Source organism: Lonchura striata, chromosome 12 (genome assembly GCF_046129695.1).
Source record: "Lonchura striata isolate bLonStr1 chromosome 12, bLonStr1.mat, whole genome shotgun sequence".
NCBI classification, from domain to species: domain Eukaryota; kingdom Metazoa; phylum Chordata; class Aves; order Passeriformes; family Estrildidae; genus Lonchura; species Lonchura striata.
Genome location: NC_134614.1, coordinates 14473048 through 14491548, shown reverse-complemented (window position 1 = coordinate 14491548; position 18501 = coordinate 14473048). Strand labels below are relative to the sequence as shown.

General features: G+C 46.0%; 1 protein-coding gene across 1 annotated transcript; it reads right to left on the bottom strand.

The window, feature by feature from the left end:
* Positions 1–253: 253 nt before the first annotated feature.
* CFAP100 (cilia and flagella associated protein 100) lies at positions 254–13822 on the bottom strand. The gene is made up of 15 exons (XM_031505939.2): positions 13759–13822; positions 11519–11605; positions 10894–11000; positions 9474–9663; positions 8773–8840; positions 7953–8116; positions 7288–7368; positions 6515–6696; positions 6293–6437; positions 5516–5564; positions 4789–4940; positions 3925–4060; positions 3048–3250; positions 1442–1535; positions 254–541 (listed from the first exon to the last, which is right to left on the bottom strand). Exons 2-15 carry the CDS (start codon positions 11541–11543, stop codon positions 476–478), a joined length of 1662 nt encoding a protein of 553 aa, XP_031361799.2. The 5' UTR covers positions 11544–11605; positions 13759–13822; the 3' UTR covers positions 254–475.
* Between the last annotated feature and the right edge of the window lie 4679 nt (positions 13823–18501).

Sequence of the window (18501 nt, the reverse complement as noted above, 5' to 3'; positions counted from 1 at the left end):
GTCTTCACCACAGTGGGGTAGAGTCTATAATGGCTTTGGACTGGAGCATAGCCCTTGGGTTTTATTGTCCTTCAAAAGACCTGTGATTATCATAAATGTCTGTGAGGTACCTGCCTCAGCTTTGCCTTAACAAAGATTGTCAACTAGGACTGTCTCCTAGAGTAGATCCCACTGCTCAGGTTTGTATGGAGAGTGCTATTGGCAATAAAATTGAATGAGAAAACCAGTGGTGCTTGAGAAGCAAAACGAGAGAATTTTTATTTCATTTCTTAGGCAAAATACCAAAGGAGGAGAAAAGGGTTGCAAACTCCCTGGTATCTTAGGGTAGGAGAAGAAGGAAATTTGATGGGACAGTAAAGTTCAGCTGAGCAAAGACTGACAGAATGTAGATCTAGAAAAGACTTTTAGAACATCATCAGCCCTATGAGCTGTGGTTAAGGCTGTGTCATCAGGGGAAATAATACAGTTGTTCTTCTTATCTGTTTCCTTGGCTGTTCTTCCTGGCAGGTGGGTTGGAAGGCAAGGCTATTGTTTTGTAGTTCTGCAGAGGAGGAAGAGGCTGCATCAGTGCTTGGTTGGGTGTCTGACCAGGCAGCTAAAGCTGCTCTGTGCTGCCAGGCTGGGAGGGGCTGTGGCCCTTGCTCTGTGCTCTAGGCAGGCTGGCAGGTGTCTGCTTGGTGTGCTTTCTGTATTGGAAAGTGAATGTGCAACACCTGAAGGCTGTGTGTGTGCTCCTCCTTCAGCTTCTACTGTTGTATCTACAACTGCCTTCTGACTAAAGCCTCATTAGTTCTGTGCCAGGAGGAGGATGGAAAGTTGGAAATCCAAAGAAATATCAGAGGGAGGCTACAGAACCCTCTATTTTCTCTTGGCTAAAGGGGCAGGGACTCATGGCCCCGTCTCTTGAGTCACCTGTGCTGTCACTGTGACAGAACTGGGGTCTCTCATGGCCATGTTGACCTGGGGAAGCTGCACCGGGCCTCTCAAGGGGCCAGAGCTGAGTTTGGGAGGATGTGGAATGTGTCAGAAAAGGAGTGGTTTGATGTGGCTGAGCTGATCTGGGGCCTTGCTGCTGTTATCAGGAGTGTCCTGCTGCTGCCCAGTTCCTCATTTGCCAATTTTCATGCTTGGTTTAATACAACCAAGTTAATGAGTTGAAATGAGCTTACTGAGAACTGGCAGGTAGTGGAGGGGGTCATGTGGCTGAGAAGGATGATGGAAGGACACTGAGCTGGAATAATGTGAACTGTGACTGACTTCCCAGCAGTGGCTTAAGTTACATCACTCCTGTAAACTGGGCTACACATGGCTGTAGGTGCCATCCCCACACTGTGGAGGGCCCTTAATAACACTTTTCCCTTAAACACTTGATATTCAGGTACCCCCAGCTTCTCCCAAAGAGAGCTGTTGAGTTGGTTTTTTCACAGACCGCTGCACTTACCTTTTTTCCTTCAGGTACCTGTGATCTTTCCATGTCCTTTTTCAATCCTTCATCCTGCTGCTGCTTCGCTTGCTTCTGCTTTTCCTCTCTGAGCCTTTTGAAGAGGGGGAATAAAGGATAGGTTAAACACAGCTTGCAGCTACACCAGCTGTGCTTTTGACACACAGCATCAACATCTAACATAATATCACACCTTCCATCTAACCATTGGAGCACAGGGTTTGGGCACACCTGCTGCTGGAGTTGGCTGCTGTGAAGGGGGTATGAAGGAAGAACTGTGCAGTTGGTCCTACTCTTTCTGGAGTGATGGGTGGAAAAAGCATGTCAGGCTTTGACAGAGATGCTGGGGCGTTGTTCTGCTACAGACATGCTCTGCACCCCCTCAGTAGGTGACTCATGCCCTGCAGCTGAGCAGGATGCTCCCCAGCTGTGGGGGGGGTGGTGCTTGTTGTATGCCCAGTTCTCACCAGTGTAACCAGGTCTGTGACACACAGGAGTGAGCTGTTACACCCATGGAGCTACACTTGGCCCAAACGGGCACACTGGGGGCCAATTCTGTTGCTCCAGTTCCCTATGAAAATGAAGTGCTGGAACAGGAATGGGCTCAAGCAGTGGTGCAGAGAAACTGCAGTCTTAACCATGTGAATTTTAGGAAAATGTTTAATGCTCTTAGTAGGGCTTGTTGTGTTTTGGTTTTGTTGTTGGTGTTTTAGTTTTGGTTGTTTTTTTGGAGATTTTTTTTATTTAAAAAAAAAAATATTTTTATTTGGGGGTAGGGTTTGTGGTATCCTTCCTGAATTATTCTCCTCAATCCCCAGCATAGAATAAATGTTTGTGTTACTTATTTTGCAATTTAAGAGGGCAAACCTAATCACAGAACATCAGGAAGAAGCACCATACCTTTTCTGCTACACAGCTGAATAAAGATGCAGAGAAAGAGAATTAGCAGAACCAAAATGTCACTGTCTGGCTTTAAATCCTCATGCTAATCTGTCTGATTCACTTGAGGATGGCCAGATACAGTCATCAGTTCAGTTATCTTTGTTATTTGTGAAGTGGAATTTTGTGTAACTGGGCCTACAGGAATGTGTCTCATCTTGGGACTTACACTGATTGTGTTAATTGCTACTATTTACTCTAGTAATACAAATTAAACTTAAAAGTTTTGTAGAAGAAACATTTCAAAGCTGGAGTTGTTGCCAAATGCCCTTATGTACATATTAGTCTGACAAAATATCAGGGCAAGGCAGACTGTGTTGACTTGAGGTTTAATTTTCTATTTAGTTTACATTTTGTTACTGTAAATTGTTTTCTTAAAATGATGATTCTCATAATAGAATCTGTTTTTGTTTCTGGGTTTAGTGTTTTCTTTGTTATTCTAGATTTTTCTACTGTAGTATGCAGGTCTTTTCTAATGTAGCTGTGGGCTGCAGTTCACTGATGAGGAGATGCAAGTACTGTCAATGTAGAACCCTTACAGAAGTAAAATTGGATGGATTGCTCACATGGGATTTCAGATTGCTGCTACAGTTTTTTCAGTTGATTTGGCTGTTTCAGCGGTCAACACTTAAAATAGAGACTTTTCCAGAAGAGGGTCTTGTCTTACCTTGCCCTCTGTTCCTTTCTTATGGCTTTCACAGCCTTTTCTATCTTTGCTGGTGGGATTCTCTCCACGCTGCCCAGTAAGTCATTGAGCTGTTTTTCTATTACCTTTAGCATCTCTACTGTTGGCAGGTTTGTCTCATTGTCTCCAGTGCACTGGAAATAGACTTCCTGCACCTTCTTGTTCAGACTTGTGAGCATTTTGTCCTAGAGGTGACAGGAGATACGGTGAGTGGCACAGCTGGGCTCTGCCAAGTGGAACAATAATATCCCTCCAAAACCAAAGGAAATCTGGAAGGGAAACACTCTAATCCCCTTGATAAGACCCAATTGCTTGTTTCCTGGTTGGCTAACAGCAATGGCAAGAACAGAGGGCTGAATTGAGCCATTCTCCTTGGTCTCATCTTCCCAGCCTGGCTGTGACCTGGGTCAGGTGGCAGCTGCCCAGCTGTCTCTGGGAGTCCTGCTCCCGCCTCGCAGCAGCTGCATGGAGCAGACACGTTTGCCCCAGTCTGCTGCCTCAGCATGCCCCAAACCAGCCTTGCTGTAGCTCCATTGTTGGAAACAGTACTGATCCCTCCTCAGTGCACCCCTGTATGCTCTGCACTGCTGTAGCTGCATTGCTGGGAAGCACTACTGATCCCTCCTCAGTGCACCCCTGTATGCTCTGCACTGCTGTAGCTGCATTGCTGGGAAGCACTACTGATCCCTCCTCAGTGCACCCCTGTATGCTCTGCACTGCTGTAGCTGCATTGCTGGGAAGCACTACTGATCCCTTCTCAGTGCACCCCTGTGTGCTCTGTTCCCAGGATGGATGTGACTGGTGGAGAGGAACGATTTGTGCACATGTGAACCCCCCTTGCCTGGATCCCAGCGTGTACCTGGTCATCACCTTCGTGTTCCCCAGAGGAAAAGAGCTGAACTTTGAGCTTCAGGTCGGCTACTTTCTCTTCTTCCTTGGCCACGGAGGCTCGGAGGGTGTTTACCTGCTGTTTCAGCGCTGCCAACTCCTTCTCCCTAGAGGGGGGAGAGAGAGAGGAGGTGTTTGGGAAGGGCACCTCTGGAACACTCGGCTCTGCTCTCCGCAGCCTGGGCTGGTCCCTCCTGCTGCCGGCAGATGGAGGTAACACTTCACCGCCCTGAAAACACGGGGAACTTCAGGGTTTCTTTATGGAAAATCAGTTACTGTGCTGGTGTGGGGGAGGGAGAAGTAACATAGCTAAACATTCAAGGTTTTTTAGTAAATCAGTGGGGGATCCAGATTACCTTAAAAACTTTCACAAGGAGAGAAACTACATTTTAAATGGGAATATATACATCTACCTGTGATTGACACTGTAGATTACAATGACACTGGGGTTCCCTACTGTCTTCCTCTAGGAAGGTTTTGCAAAGCGTCAGCATTGGTGCTCTGGATCACTCCAGGAACTGCCTTCTTTCTTTCTTTGGTCTTCCTTCATGAAAATTACACTATACTTACATTGACTCCAGGATTCTTAATGCATCATTCCCTTGCCTGTGCCTTGAGGACTAAGGAATTAGTCCCAAGCTCAAATCTTATCTCCTAAATTAAGCACATATGGGACACTTTCCTAGGAGCTCAAAGAAAGACCCTACTGTGTGAACAAAATTACATGTGCTCTGCAGTGTGTGCCTGGTGAGGTGTCTGAGGGGGCAGAGGGGTCACTTATGTCTGAAAGCTGGACCACAGAGACCCCTTCCATCACCTGAAGGGTCACACTTACATGCTTTCACGTGTGGTGATGAAAGTCTGTTGGACCTTGTTCCAGCTGTCTGCAATATCCTGGGAGTTCAGGACAAAGGATAAGTTCTCATCCAGCATCTCCATGAAAGTAGTAAGCAATTGTTCAGGATCAGTGAAGTAGAGCTGAGGCTCCTAGAGTGGAAAACACATGTGATGAGTTTTTTCCCTCCTCTAGATTCTGTTCCACTGTGGAGGTTGGTCTGCACCAGCCCAGGCTATTCAAATGTTCTTCCAGCCAGAGAGGTCCATGTTTGTCCATGTACAAACATACATGGACATCCTTCCTGCTACATGTGTAGCTTCACTGTGCCTCAACAGCTCACCCCTATAATAAATTGGCATTTTGGGGGGTAAAATGTGTTGCAAACATCTGTGAGTGGGAAAACTTCAATTTCAGACATAAGCCAGTAACTGCACTAATTTAAAAATCTTTCATTTTATGATGTCATAACTCACTGGAGGATAGCAAGCTTAGAGATGATGGTAGGTTTTTGGAAACTGAAGGAGGAAAGTTAATCTAAGGTATTTATAATACGTGTTGCCAAAGTGTGAATATTCATGAATGTATAAACATACATTTATAATTTGTAACTGCAGTAACTCCTCAAAACTGAAACTAATGGTTACAAGGTGAGGGAAATTAGTAACATTGATAAATGACACAGGACAAACAGAAAAGACAAATATTTCAACATAAGTCTTCTGACCTCATCTTCGTCTGAGCTGATTTCACTCTCTGTGTCCTCCAGTGAACCTCTGAAAAAGCATTTTGTGTGTTAGGCCTTTAGAGAAATGACAGCTCAGAGGAGATCTCATTAGTGACAGATGAACATTGTTATTGTTCATTGTTGCTGTTTACTCTGCATGTTCCCATCTTTGCCTCCTGTGGCTGTGGGATATTTAGGGGTCAGTAGGGTCTAGGGGTCACACAAACAAGCAGCACAGGAGTCACTTTTGTCCATGAGCAAGCTGCCTTTGGTTCTGCCCTGTGCTGTGCTGGCCAGTGGGGCTGGAGTGACACGTGAACTTGAACTGAGGGTGTTGATCCAAATGCCTTTAAACTCACTGGGAGTGAGTTTAACTCACTCATTTGTTTAATGCTTCTTCCTCTACACAAGAGCTGGAAGAGGGGGAAGTGGTGCTTTGCTGCTGTTGGCAGCTCAATCTGCTCATCACTTTCACTTGTACCTGTCACCCTGTGCCATGAAGGGTTAAAAACCTCTGTTGGCATCCTCTTAGTGACAGCCCCACTTGGGGAAGGCGTTCAGCAGAGGATCTGAGAACAGAGATCACTTGGAGCAGGCACATAGGTACTGACTTGCATACCTGACAGCTTTCTGCTGGTATCTGAGTTTGTTCCAATAAGCCCCAGATCTTGGAATGCCCAGCCAAGGTGAACAGTAGGATTCCCCTGTGCTGATTCCCAGTCAGCTGAGTGCTCTTGTCACTCCTTAAGTTTGTTGTTGCTATCGTCTGGTACTTACAGTTCTCTTGATAAAAGAGGCTTCAGGAACTGTTTGAGCTGTGGCCTGACATCGCGTGATCTGAAATCCAAACTTTCTGAAAACAGCAGGGAGCTTGGCATATCTGTGAAAGTGACGCTATGGGCAGTGCTTGTGGGACCCTGGTCTGGAGACAAGAGGAGGTGTCCACTTAGAGCCAGGGGCTGTCCCAGGGAGGAGAAGTAGCACCTTCCTGGCACTCACCCTGCTCTGCAGTGGGGGGACGTGGAGCATTTCCTTCATTAACGCTGGGTTCCGTTTCCTTATCCTTTTGTTTTTTGTGCCTTTTTCTGTGTTCCTCCTGCCACTCTTTTGGAGATAGCTGGTAGAGGATGTCCCTGTACATCTTGTACTCCTGCAGGGTGTCCTCGAATCTGGAGATATCACTGAGTTGAGAGAAGTGGACAAAGTTTGTTAGCAGGGAGGGAAGCTTCTGTTTGAACAGGTTCTTTCTCACTCTTGATATTGAGTTTCATCCAGAGAAGGGAAGAGTGCACATGTCATGGATATGCAAAGGCAAAAGGGAACCTGCCCTCTGTGCACTCTGTTCTCTCATGTGGAAACTGAGAATCAGTCATATTCCCTGGTCATATCTCTTGCTATGGTACTGAGCTTGCTAATTTTTGAACTTTTACTTGAAAAAGAATGAGAATTTTTTCAACTCATAATGGTAATTATACTTATTTCTTTTGTCTTTCCCTAGGTCCCCATTAAAATGCATTACTTAGTTTTGTTTGGATTTTAATCTGATGTTAGGCATTTAATTTTGGGTTTGGAATAGCTATATTTTTAAAAAAATGTCATTAGAAAACTGGATGAGTTGTTTTAGAAACAAAGCCAGCATCTGGAAAACAAAAGCCAAAACATTTTGACTCTTAAAATGGAACACTTTTAGAAATCTATCTCCTGCAAGATCTTTGAAGCTGTAGCACTGTAGGGGCTGTTAAAGGTGAGGCAGGAGTAATGAGCAGTCTTACCTTTGGACTTTCTTTATTTCAGTTGTGAGTCCCTGGATCTCTGTTATTTTCTTTGTCTTTGCCGAGGTTTCTCTTTTGGCTCTAGGAAAGGATTCACGAACAAGCCATTAAACAATTTAGTAGTGAGTAGTGAATTGAGATGCCTATGAAGCAGTGAAAAAGATGTGATATGAGCCCTAGAAATCTGTGTTGTAGATGTATCCTAGGAGATGCTTGGCTCCTGCCTGAAGACCCTTTTGTTCTTGGCAAAATTTGGCATCCCAGTGTTCAGACCTCCCTAATCTGGCTGCTGCTGAGCATCAGTTGCAGCTCTGCCCTTGTGATACCTGCAATGGGCCAAAGTGCTCGATTTGCTTCCCTGAGGGGACTGTGAGGGGTTGGGCAGAGGCATCTCCCTCCAGTAAAGGGTGTTGTGGAAGAATGGAAGTGGGGGAGCCACCAGCAGGTTCCTTGCTGCCACCAGATCAAGGGCTTTTGCAATGAGGGTATTCCCTGGATGATGTTCTTCCTCTCTTTTATTGAATGTGTAGGAAGAAAGTGCCACCAGAACTGTAACTCTGGGAAACTCAGAGTGTTCAGCCAAAACCCTGCAGTGAGGTCAAGCAGCAAATCTCCAGTGCCCAGAATGGAATAGCACAGTGATGGCTCCTTCAAATGTTCCTTACATTCTCAGTGCTTCAACAGATTTATTATGGTTCTCCTTCAGGAACTCATCAAACATGGCAGCATCCTTCTCCATCCTTCTCTCAGCCTTTTCCAGTTTTTTTTCCTCATCCTTTGCTATGTTCTTCATCTTTTCAATCTCCCCTCGCTTTACTGCAATGGTGTGCTGAAATAAACCCCAAAGGCAACACAGTCACATCAGTTTCTTTTAAAGGTACATTGGTTAACTTTGTACCTGGTTACCAAATTCCCTGATAGTTGTGGGCAGAGAGGGAAAGGATTGCAAACTCAGGTGTGACTTAGTGCAAGCCAGGTAGATGGAGACCAGGAGTTATTTCAGAAGGAACACAGCAAATAAGCAGTGAATCTAAAGACAGAACTCAGAAGTCCCAGCACTGCATTAATTCCTGGCTGACAAAGATTGATTCAGCTGTGTTACAGCACAATAACAGAGGTGACTAATGGGAATGTTTGAGCATGGTTACTCCATTCCCTCATGCTGAGTTCAGAATGGCTCCCAGCCACAGTTTATGTACAGGACAGCAGGAACCAAAGATCAGTGCATCTGTGCATCTCACAAATGGAATGGTTCCATGGTGGTTACTGAATGATGGGAATGACCTACATTCCTTTATTTCTTGGCTGAGAATTACTGGGCTATAGATTCTGAGTGACTGTAAGGCAGGACCTGGACAGTCAGTTCATGTGTGCCACCTTGGAAAGTTCTCTAGGCATTGACCTCAGGAGAATAAACATCAAAACAAAGCAACACAGGGAAGAGTAAATAAATGAACAGAAAGTAATGTGCTGAAAGCCATGTACCTCAAGAAAAAAGATCTGTTTTCTGTCCTGTAGGTAACCATGGAAGGTCTCCCTGTCGAATGCATAATCTGAAATTAGAATATAAAGTTGCTTAGACTAGAGAGGGGGAAATATGGCTAAGGCAAAGCACAATGAATATGTAGGCTGCCATGGGCATGGATCTACTGGCATTGGAGTCAGCAATACTGATTATTATATTATAGTTATAACCTTGTTTAAGATCAGTTTCATATAGATTTTCATGGAGTAAAACCAGGGAGTATGGAGTGGAGAATCTGGTCCTTGTGAACAGACACTAAGCAAATCTACTCCTCATGTCAGAGGCAGAAAATCTGCAACTGTATCCATTAAAATCCAACTTTAGGTTGGCTTAGTAGAAAGGTTTCCACCACATAAGATCCTGCAAACCCTCAGCTGGCTGAGCTCAGGGTTTGATCCTGCAAACCCTCAGCTCAGCTTCTGCAAGGCAGATGAAACCCACATTATTGTGAGAGGGTGACCCAGGCTCTGAACAAAAATACCTGAGCTGGAGATGGCTCAGCCACACAGGGGTTGGCAAGATACAGCACAGAACTGTCTGTCTGCATGACCTCACCGAAGTCAGCCAGAGCCAGCTGCTCTGCCCAGCCCCTCTTTGGCCTTTGCTTTGGGCTGTCACCCAGCTAAGCAGCACCAGTGCAAAGACAGCGCCTGTTCTCCACCTTTTTTCATTGCTAACTTCCATGAAAGCATCTCCTGAAGAAGTTTCAGTCTCTCTTCACATGTCGCCTCTTTTATGCTCTCCTCTTCTTCCTCCTTTTTCAAAGCTTTCATCAATCCACTTTTTGCCTTCATTTTAGTGGAGTAAGTAGTTTTTTCATGGACTTTCATAGTCTTCCTCTTTTCACGTTCCTGTGAGAAGTCAGATATGTGTACAGTTTGATCCTGTGCTTTGCTGTGTTTTTTAAAGACATGAGTAAGTTATTGACAGCCTGGAAATCTGCAGTGGTGATACCCTGCTGATGCATATTTGTCTAGTTTATCTGACTAATCCAAATAACATTCTCTCTCAGGGCAACTGAAACACTAAATTTCTTAGCACTTGTTGTCATTGTTTTGTTGATTTGTATTCTGCATCCATCCACCAGCTGCACCAGTTTGTACCCACTCAGTGTCCTCATTTTTCCTTCTTGGGTTATTGTTGTGAGCAAATGGAAATTTTCTGAGACTTATCCTTGGAGTACCCTAGTTAAAGGGGGACAGCTCACACTTAACCAACTCAGTCCAACTTTTACAAAGACATTTAAACCATTAAGTTAAGTTTGAGAGGATCTATTCAAACCCAGTCCAGAACCATCTGGAGGGTATAAGGTGTTCTTGTTCAGTGCTTTCACATGGACTGAAGTGCAATTCAGTGCTGTCTGCACAGTTTGGACCTGGTTTATGGTGAGGACATCACTCAGCAGACATCCTTAGTGCACTGCTTCCTAAGCTCTTCCCCACAATTGTCTAGTGCCTTTCAACCCAAGCAAAAACCAGACTGTGTCAGTCACCAGTGTGAGGTGAGGAGACCTTGCTTTAGAACTCTCGCTTCCTTTCACGCTATGCCAGGCTGTGCAACCCTGTGCAACAACCAGACCTCCCAGAGATCACAGAATCCCAGAAAGGTTTGGGTTGGGACCTTAGGGATCATTTAGTTCCAACACCCTGCCATGAATAGGAGCACCCAACTAGATCAGGTTGCTCAAAGCCTCATCCAACCTGGCCTTGAACACTTCCAGGGATGAGGCATCCATAACATCCTTGAGCAACCTATGCCAGTGTCACACCCTCACAGCAAAGAATTTATTCCTAACATATAATCTAAATCTTTCCTCTTGTAGTTTAAATCCACTACCCCTTGTTGTATCACAATCTGCTTGTGTAAAAAGTTGCTCTTTTTTTTATAAGCACCTTTTAAGTATTGAAAGATCACAATCAGGTCTCCCTACATACAGCATTCTCTTCTCCAGGCTGAGCATCCCCAGCTTTCTCATTAAGAGCTCTTTGATCTCTCATGCACTAAATTTTGGCATTCTGTTGGGTGGGTGCCTGCCTTAGTAATTGCTTGTTATATAGTTTAGCCTAAAGCAGTGTACATACCTCCTGTGCCTTCTTAATTTCCTTGTCCCTCATTGAGAAAAGTTCAGTATCTGATGGGACTTTAAATGGATTTTTCATTGGGGTTTTTTCATCCTCTGCTGTGCTTTCTGGGGAAAAAAACACAACAACAACAGCAACCAAAAAAAAACCCAAACAAACAAAAAAAAAAAAACCAAAAACCAACCAACCAAACAAACAAAAAAAAAAAACCAAAAAAAAAAACAAAACAAAAAAAAAAACACCCCTGAAAAACCAGCAAAACCCAAACAGAAAAAAAACCCAGAATGAGGATGTAGAAGGTGTAAAGCTGAATATCTGGACCCAGTGCAAAGGGAGTGGGATGTGCTGTGTCACACCTGGAGTGCTCCCAGCTGCAGATGTCTAACAATGCTGGATCAAGAGCAGGGAGTTGCATAGGGTTTCTGGGAAGCCAGTGACAAAACTGAGACCTCTGTATGGTTTGTCACTTGACCATACCTGATGATCAACAACAACACTTCAGGCATGGATTTTTCTGTCTGTAGCTGTTTTATCCATTTCATCTGTTTTGAGGCAGAAGAACCTGACTTCAGGCCTCTCCTCTGAGCTGACAAGGAAACATTGCTGTTTCACATTGTGTCCTTACCTGACAGCACAAGGTGGGTTTCCATTTCAAGTTTGGAAGAGACACTTTTAGATGTTGATGCTGTATGTCAGGATGTTGTCTTTGACCCTGGCCCAAAGAAAAGTATAGATCAGTTTTACAGCAGTGATAGGCCTAAGCGCTTTCTGTATCTTAACCACTGAGCCTTTAGTGTCTGCAGCAATTAACAAAAAGCTCTATTAAACTGGAAAACATGTATGTTCTGACCTCCAGAAGGAGATGTTCATCCCTGCCTTATGTGAAAGCTGTGTAAAACACAGCCCTCCTTACATGTAAAATGATGGGAAAGCAACAACAAAACAAATTTGGAGACAGCAAGCAATCCAAGTCCCTTGTCTCTTTTTCCACCTAGTCACCAGTTCTGATCCACACCCATGCTTTTCCATCCTCCTGTCACTAGTTCACAAGCTACATTTTTACTCACTAAAGCTCTTCCCAGTAATTGCTTCAGCTTTGTGGATTTCTTGTGATAAGCATGAATGATTGCAGACACTTTACAGAACTCTCTTGCCTTTCATTTTAGGTTGGCAAACTGTTGAAGGTTATATTTTTGTTTCTCTGTCTCCGGTCTTTTTGTAGTTTTTGCTATGGATCCTAAGGGACAAGGCATAGCTGGAATGATCTCACTTACAAAGAACAGATAGACCATTGTTAAAGCTATCCTTTAATCATCAAAGGCAGCAAGCTGGTCTTAGTGAGGTATTAGTTCAGTTGATGCAATTCTGCTGCTGGCACCTTTCCTGACCTGCACTGCTACAAGATGCTGCAGAAAATATCCTCTTCTGCTTTCACTAGTTTCAGGGCTATTTTAGAGCATCAGTTTTTGCTCTGAACAGCCTCCAGTTTTTATGTATTTTGCGCTAAACTCACCTGGCCTAATTTCCATGTCTATCCTAGGTGCTTTGTGTATTTTCTGCAGCTGCCCAATTAGTACCTTATTCTTTGGAGGTGTCAAACTTTCACTGCTGATGAGAGACAGAGGCTGAGGTAGAATTTAGACTTTTGAATATATCCCAAACGTTTTCTCTGTCCTTTTCACTTCTTGAAGTACATTTTACCAAGAACCTCCTTGACTGTTACATGAGTTCAAAGCTCTCTGACTTTTGCTTAATGTAAGGGGATATTTATCTCTAGGGTCTCTCATCTACATCCTGGAACAACATCATACCTGCTGCTGATGTGAGTTTTGGAGAAAGCCCCATCAGGGCAGGGCAGGGGTGGGCAGGCAGTTGGATGCCTAAATACAGTTTGTGAACCTCACAGAGCAGTTGCAGCAAACACCTGGAGCCTCAGCCCTCAGTGCACACCTTGATTTTGTAATCTAAAACCTTTCTCATAAGAATTTTCTTCTTCCTGTGGTTGATTTAAATTCCTCCTACAGGCAATGGGTCTGAAAAGCAGGACTAGACAGTGGCATATGGAAAATAATTGTCAGTGCAACCCTCAGAGATAATAAGTGCTTTATAATATAATTTTAGCTAAATGTAGGAATCTGTATCTATGATTAACTTATAAATTTTCATTTTATTAAGATATTTTTTGTTTGGGGTTGCTGGGGTTTTTTATAGGTTGTTTGCACAGCACTTTGGAAATAATGCCAGAAGCTACAGGAGCACTAGCTCTGATAATTTTTAATTATTAAACTCGATAAAGCAAATAAAAAAAGCTTCATTGCTAGAATCATTTAGTATATATTTCATTGCCTCTGACTGATTATATTCCAGTAGCTGTGTACCTGTAGTGCTTGAATCAATAGATAAGGCACTCAGGGTTTTAATTCACTGAAACCTTTATTCAGTGCTTTTCCCTAGCATCAGACTGCTGAGTAAAAAAAACAAAAACAAGCAAACAAAACCCCCCCAAAAAATATAAAAAACCCACAAAAAAACCCAAAAAGAAACAAAAAACCCCAAATCATCAAAACAAAAAGCCAAAGTAAATATGCAGATGGATCTAAAAACTAGTGCAACAAATCCATCTGCCATGTTCCAGAGCAGAGGATGTCACACATCTGTCCCTAGCAGAGTTCTCTGCACACCCTCCTCACCCGCTCTTCCACGGTGTCTCACCCAGTGGTGTCACCCATGGATGTCCCTTTCACTCAGATGTGTCCCTCATACCGAGCAGTGTCCCTATTACCCAGGGGTGTCACCCTGGGATGTCCCTCTCACCCTGGGGTGTCCCTCTCACCAAGCAGTGTCCCTATCACCCCGCAGTCTCACCTTGTGGTGTCCCTCTCACCCAGGGATGTCCCCTTCATGCAGCGGTGTCCCTCTCACCCAGCGGTGTCACCCTGGGGTGTCCCTCTCACCCAGGCGTGTCCCTCTCACCATGCAGTGTCCCTGTCACCAAGCAGTGTCCCTGTCACACAGCGGTGTCACCCTGGGGTCACCCTCTCTCCAGGGGTGTCCCACTCACCCTGGGGTGTCCCTATCACCCAGAGGCATCCCTCTCACCAAGCAGTGTCCCTGTCACACAGCGGTGTCACACTGGGGTGTCCCTCTCACCCTGGGATGTCCCTCTCACCCAGGGGTGTCCCTCTCACCCAGCGGTGTCACCCTGGGGTGTCCCTCTCACCCAGGGGTGTCCCTCTCACCATGCAGTGTCCCTCTCACCGAGCAGTGTCCCTGTCACCCAGCGGTGTCACACTGGGGTCATCCTCTCACCCAGGGGTGTCCCACTCACCCTGGGGTGTTCCTATCACCCAGAGGTGTCACCCTGGGGTGTCCCTCTCACCCTGGGATGTCTCCCTCACCCAGCGGCGTCCCCCTCACCCAGCGGTGTCACACAGGTCTGTCCCCTCACCCGGGTCTGTCCCCTCACCCGGGTCTGTCCCCTCACACAGGTCTGTCCCCTCACCCGGGTCTGTCCCCTCACCCAGGTCTGTCCCCTCACACAGGTCTGTCCCCTCACCCGGGTCTGTCCCCTCACCCGGGTCTGTCCCCTCACTCAGGGCTGTCCCCTCACCCGGGGCTGTCCCCTCACCCAGGTCTGTCCCCTCACGCGGGTCTGTCCCCTCACCCAGGTCTGTCCCCTCACACAGGTCTGTTCCCTCACCCAGGGCTGTCCCCCTCACCCAGCGGTGTCACCCAGGTCTGTCCCCTCACCCGGGGCTGTCCCCTCACCCAGGTCTGTCCCCTCACCCGGTCTGTCCCCTCACCCGGGGCTGTCCCCTCACCCAGGTCTGTCCCCTCACCCGGTCTGTCCCCTCACCCGGGGCTGTCCCCTCACCCGGGGCTGTCTCCCGCGGGCCGCTGTGCTCGGGGCGCGGCGCCGCCTCAGCTGGCGCTGCCATGGCAACGCGCGCTCCCGCGGCCCGGCCGTGCGGCGCCCGCCTCGGCGGGGCCCGGCCCGGAGAGACCCGGCCCGGAGCGGCACCGGTCCCGGCTCCAGGGGCAGCTCCCAGCAGCCCAAAGCAGCCCCAAACCCGCCGGGATGCGGGGCTGCGGGCCGGCGTCCCGAGCGGGCGGCTGGCTGAGCTCCCGTGTGCGTCCGAGTGCCCCCCGGGAAGGAAGCGAACTGCTCTGCTGTGAGAGGCCTCCCTGCCTTGCTGGGCTCTCTGTTCATTATTTCAGGCCTGGGAATTGGGTATTTAACCCTATGTCTGTCAGCAGAGGGTTGAAGAAATGGGAGGTGGGGTTCCTCTTTGTGGAATGAGCATAATTTATCGTTTCCTGATCTCTGCCTTGGTCTTTTTGCAAAGTGTGAACAGCCACAATTTGGAGAGTACGTGTGGGATGGTGAACACACTGCCATTTACTGAATGTTGCCCAAGTCAAAAATGCTACAGATCTCCAAGTATCACCTTCTGAAATACTGTATAATTTATAGAGGATTTGACAAAATATTAGTTGGTAAAAAGCACTGTGTTTTCATACAGAGTAAGATCCTTAAATCCCTTTATTTAACCTTTCCTGTTTCTGAGAAGACAAAATTGATTCCAAATGGATCATGTTCCTCTTTAGACCCTTTAGAATCTCTATTAATACAATTTCAGTTTTCAGAAATAGCAGTTTATTTCATTTACTGATAGATTTCCAAACAGCTTTCTCTCTGTGAATAACTCATGCAATAAATAGCATGAATTTCTGTAAGTGCAAACTCCCATTTGATTGTTACAATTCTTTTCTGTAATTGCTGATTATCAAGAGACTGGATTCAGGCAACAAAAGAAAAATGCTTGTACAGAAAGAAATTTTTCTTTATTCTGCACATGAATGCTTTAATTTCTATCAGTGATGCAGAAAACCATTGTGCTATCTATAGTATATTTTGGGGTATTACCCAAATGCATTGAGGAGTATGTATCAAAAATGATATTACAGAATAATTTCTATTACAGAATAATTTCTATTACAAAAAAAAAAAAATCAGGAGTAAATTGTACTAAGCATGCATATTTTCTAAATGCTTAATATGAAATGTTCTTTGTTCAGAAACACCAGTTTATTACAGAATTGTGAACTCATCGCGTTGGAAACATCACAGAAATAGATAACAGAAACTGAAGACATTTGAACAGCTCTGGCTCTGTCTGGCACAATCTCTATATCAATGAATTAAACATTTGTACATGTTCTGAACTGTCCTTGCTAACTAGTTATTTCCCAAAAGCAGAACACAGGTTATTTAAAAGCAGAGATGTATTTTGTGAATTCTTGGAAATGTGAAAGCTCTTCACATCTTGGTTCCTTATTGATGCACATGCCACGAGCTACTTAGGCTTTGCATTTCCTTGAGGCCAAAGAAGTTTTTAAGGCCAGAAGGACATCTGGGGTCTATTTTTAGCCACCATTAACTTGGTTAATGAATGGAATAAATAGCATGTGCAACATCATGGGAAAATCTGCCTGCGAGGAACAGGCTGTGCAGCTGACCATGTCTGCAGCTCCTTGGGGTAAGGGTGCTTCAGGGCACCCCAGTTTTTGGGATTATGAAATGTTTGGTGCCCAGCTGAGAAAGCCAGGCAGCTGGCATGGTAAGAGTGGCAGGTGGCTGCTTATCTTTCCAGCAGAATGTCTGAGATTTGGGGATTTGTGATTTTGTTAGGACACAGGATTGGGATTTCAGGATATTGTGATTCCTTTGCTCCCTTCATTTTTTCATGAAGGAGCTGCTTGTCTTCTCCATTCAGTGCCCCTGTTGGTACACAGGGATGCTGATCACTTCCACAGAGATACTGCAGGGGTTAATTAGTGTTGGCAAAACGTTTTGAAATGGATGATTAAGAAATGGATGATTGATAGATGAAAGCTGAATCAGTACCTGCATAAAGAAATCTTCCTCTGTAGTCTTATCACTCTGGGAAACGCCCTGTGTACCCAAGGATGCTGCACAGGCCACTGGGCACTCATCTCCCCACTGCCTGGAGTGTCCTCCAGGGGACTCATTTATTGCAGAATTCCACTTTAGTCTGTGTGATGTGAGCCCCAGTACGTGCCATAGAGAGAACAGCCTGGCAGCAGCCAGCGAGCACTGTGGAAGTACCACACGAGCTGGAGCTTTTTTTTCTCTGGAGCTCTTGTCCTGCTCTTTTCCAGTGAGTTATGCAGCTACAGAACCCAGAGCATCTCAGGAGGAAGAAGGGGAAGGTGAAGCCCATTCCCATGGTGAGAGACAAGGAAGGAGGAGGTATCCTCGAGTGAGTGCCCACAAGACACCTACAAGAGCTCTGTGGAAGGTGGTGCACACAGCTCTCTGCTTTACCAGGGCCTCTGGTGAGCTGTCAGCAGAAGTTTTCTGCTGGTGGGTCTCTTTGAGACACTGTTCTCCTGCCTTTCTCCTGCCTGTGGGCAAGCAGATGGTTGTGGAGATCCCACAGGGCATTTATGGCTGCTCTCACACTTCTTTCAACTATTGTGCACACTCCTGAGCTTGGTAGAGAGGCTGAAAGGCAGCAAAAGAGTGACCAGGTAGTTCCCCATTATTCAGAGAATAATTTTTATTTTATTCACAGAATGAACTCCTGCATCAGCACAACAGTTCAATTAAAGATGCCAGAAGAAACAGGTCTGAAGACCATGTCCATCCCATCTGATCCCAAAAATTCTCTGTTTCAATGTGGATCATCTCTCCAGTCAGACCATTGTGAAGGCCACATGTGCTGCACAGCAGATCCGGGGCCTCTCAACAGCAACAGGGATCTCTCCTCTCTCCTCAGCTCATAGGGCGCAGGGAGGTGCTGGCCTGATGGAAAAAGGATTACCATGGTTTGGGGTGGAGCCATCCCAAAGCAGAGGAGCAGCTCTAGCAGAAGGTAAAGCAGGAGTCCTCCCAGGAGCATCAGCAAAGCTCTGCTTACCCGAGTGCTGTGGCCCCATAGGGTATAACCACTGGCACTTGCTTGTCCCCTGCTCCTTCCAGCTAAAGCTTACCTGCAGGAAGGATCTTATCTCAAAAACCAAAAATGTCGCCGGCCACCTTTGCTCGGCCAGAGCCAGCCACGAGATGGCAGCAGCCTCGTGTTGCCGGGCTGGGATTTGGCTCCTTCCCTCGTTTCCCACTCCGGCTCCTCCCTGCCCTTTTCACGTTGCAGATGAGTTCTCCAGGTCTGACGAGCGCCAAGAAACCTTCTTCCAGCCTCTGGGCTGAAGGAGAAGTGACCCCGAGGAAGGCTCTGAAAGAAGATCTGTGAGCTCAGCTCCTATCTTTGCAAACAAGCTGATGGAGCAGAACTGCCTTGTCTCCTGATCCCCATCCCCCAGGGTGTTCATGGGATGTCTTATCCAAAGTGAATGTGCACAATTCTTTCAGGAGCTCAGGTTTCAACCTAGTGGATCAAAACTGCTAAAGTTTCTGAAGGGCCATATGGAAATTAAGTCCCTGTCATTCTTCCTTTCACTGCAGCTACTCAGGGGTGCTGTGTGATGACTTGGACAAGGAGCAGCAGGTGCTCAGTGATTTGTATTTCACACTTGTTCTTGCTGAGGATGCAAGCTCCTTCCTGCTGAAGAGAAAATGTTCTG